Genomic DNA, 2,263 nt, shown 5'->3' with positions numbered 1-2,263 from the left:
TAATATAGGCACAGTTTGATATTTCATATTCAATATATCAAATCAATCCAAAGCTATAATTCGTATGCTATAATTATATAACTTTTTCCTTATCACTCTCTGCTTATAATCAGTTAATGAGTTGTAACATTGAAATGATAGAATGAATAAATTCACGTTTGTTTGTGTAAGCTAATGTTTGCTTATTTCAACAGAGAGGACTGTGGTTCCTCTTTTACTGACTCTGTCGTCAGTGTGTGTTTTTTTCTGTTAACCACAGTCGGGTTTGACTTCCTTCATTCTCACAGTGCATAGGGGAGCGTTCACATTTCATCCACTTTGTCTCAACTGTGGCTTCACAAACCTTCCATAGAGACCAGTTCGTGTTGTTTGTGAAAGGGTCATTCACTATAATGGTTTAGCAAAACTTGAAATCAACTACTGTTAGTGAGCCATCTGTAAACAGAGATCAACTTTATACACACAATGGGTGCTTGTTTGTATAGTAAGTTGTACAAGCAAACGCTAAACTGGATGAAACATCGTAAAAGTATTGTTTGATTTAATTATTAGTGTTTATTTGACACTGTAAAGTAGTACTGAATAAATTGTTTATAGGGTTATTTCTTGCTAAGTAGTTTTCACACCACGTTGAGGTGTTAAGGCTTTTTTCATTTAGCTAAATAGTGTCATTTGGTGAGTACTCACTGATCACTGTTTCTCCGTCTTATAATTTGACCTTGGATAGGTTTTTTATACCTGCATTCATAAAGTAGCTCTTCTACAGCATTTGAGATTTCTTTTAAACACATATATACGAAATATGTATTTATAAAAAAACCTGATAATAATGGTAATTCATCACTGATAAATGATTAAGTGTATAACTGAGCAACTGTCTACACTAATAGTTCATTCATCATCAATCATTGTCACAGCGTGTTTCCCAGTGGCAGAAAGTCATGTATTTCAGTGAGTACATTTCATTTGATATACTTTCATAGTTTCCCGCTACTTTTTCATACACTCAACTATGTTTATTTGATTTCACTGCAGACACAACATGCAAGATAATAGTCCAATAATGCTACTATGTTACACTAACATATAGTAAGAACATTTGTAAAAGTTAGTATCTTTCACAGATATAGTTTTCTCTTTAGAAATATCAAAAATGTAATTTAAGCTTTTTGTTTTTTTTGTACTTGTAAATATACTACAAGTAGAGTGTTTTGTGGTTGGAGAACAGTTCAAACCAAACAGATAACAAATCAATAGAAATTTATTTTCTTACTTATCAAAAATATCTGCAACACATTTGCATAGATGAACACAAATAGTTTCCATGATTGTTTCATGTGATTGTATCAACAAGAGGAGAGTCACACCACAAACTGAATTCCTCTCAAAACTGAAGTGTGAATCTAAATGAATGCAGACCCTGTATCTGAAATAACTTAAACATCTTTTGGGGGTAAAGGAGCTCATGTTGACATTATTATATTACTGATCAAATATTTTCTCTGAATCCCAATGGATAACTCCTTATAAACAAGGAAAACAATAAATATTTCAAATATATTACTTCTTGGTTTGTTAAATACTTTCAAATATATCCAATCATGTCACACAAAAAGGCCAAAACTCTTCATGGTCAATCATTATTCTTTTTTCACTTAAATGCTATAATGCTCCTCTGTCACGAATATAATGGAAATGAAAAGTAAGAAATAAACACAAAAGTCTTCAGTCTCTCATAATAACGTTTTCACAGGATGAGTAATCCGATTGACTCCGATGTGTTTTGGGCGGACGTTTCTGTGGGGTACTCCATCACATTTTGACACCACCATTATCCCAGAAATAATCCTTCAGCTTCTCGTGGGGATATTCCTCCATTTGTTCTTTTCCGATGCAATCGCTCCCAAAAAGATCCCTTTTCTTGCATGTTGGAAATCCATAAAAGCTCCACAACTTTCCACCAGGAGGCACCTAATCCAACGAGTCTTGCTGTCGTGCTGCTCCTGGATCAGTTGGCGAACTGTCTGTAGAAGGCGACCTTGACGCGCTCTATCTGGTGGCACAGTTTGATGGCGGGGCCGAGCTTCAGGTCCATGCACTCCTGTACGGTGGGCAGAGTGAGCAGCAGCAGCGCCTGGCCGTCAATGTCCTGCAGGAAGAGATACATTCATATTTAAAGAGACAGTTCAAGAGTAGTGAAGCTTTTCCTCAAGTTCTGAAGCTTGAACTGTCCGACGTGTGGAATCCCTCAGGATGAGACTGC

General features: G+C 35.7%; 1 protein-coding gene across 1 annotated transcript in view; it reads right to left on the bottom strand.

The window, feature by feature from the left end:
• Positions 1-1,245: 1,245 nt before the first annotated feature.
• The window catches only part of sfmbt2 (Scm like with four mbt domains 2), a 26,973-nt gene continuing 25,955 nt past the window's right edge, over positions 1,246-2,263 (bottom strand). Inside the window, exon 16 of the mRNA XM_010779771.1 lies at positions 1,246-2,149. Within this exon, the coding sequence (XP_010778073.1) occupies positions 2,009-2,149 (141 nt within the window). The 3' untranslated portion in view covers positions 1,246-2,008. The remainder of the gene's footprint in view (positions 2,150-2,263) is intronic.

Source organism: Notothenia coriiceps, unplaced genomic scaffold (assembly GCF_000735185.1).
Source record: "Notothenia coriiceps isolate Sejong01 unplaced genomic scaffold, NC01 NC01_scaffold00020659, whole genome shotgun sequence".
Lineage (NCBI taxonomy): Eukaryota > Metazoa > Chordata > Actinopteri > Perciformes > Nototheniidae > Notothenia > Notothenia coriiceps.
Note: the sequence above shows the minus strand (reverse complement) of the source record. Positions and strands in the feature narration are given on the sequence as shown.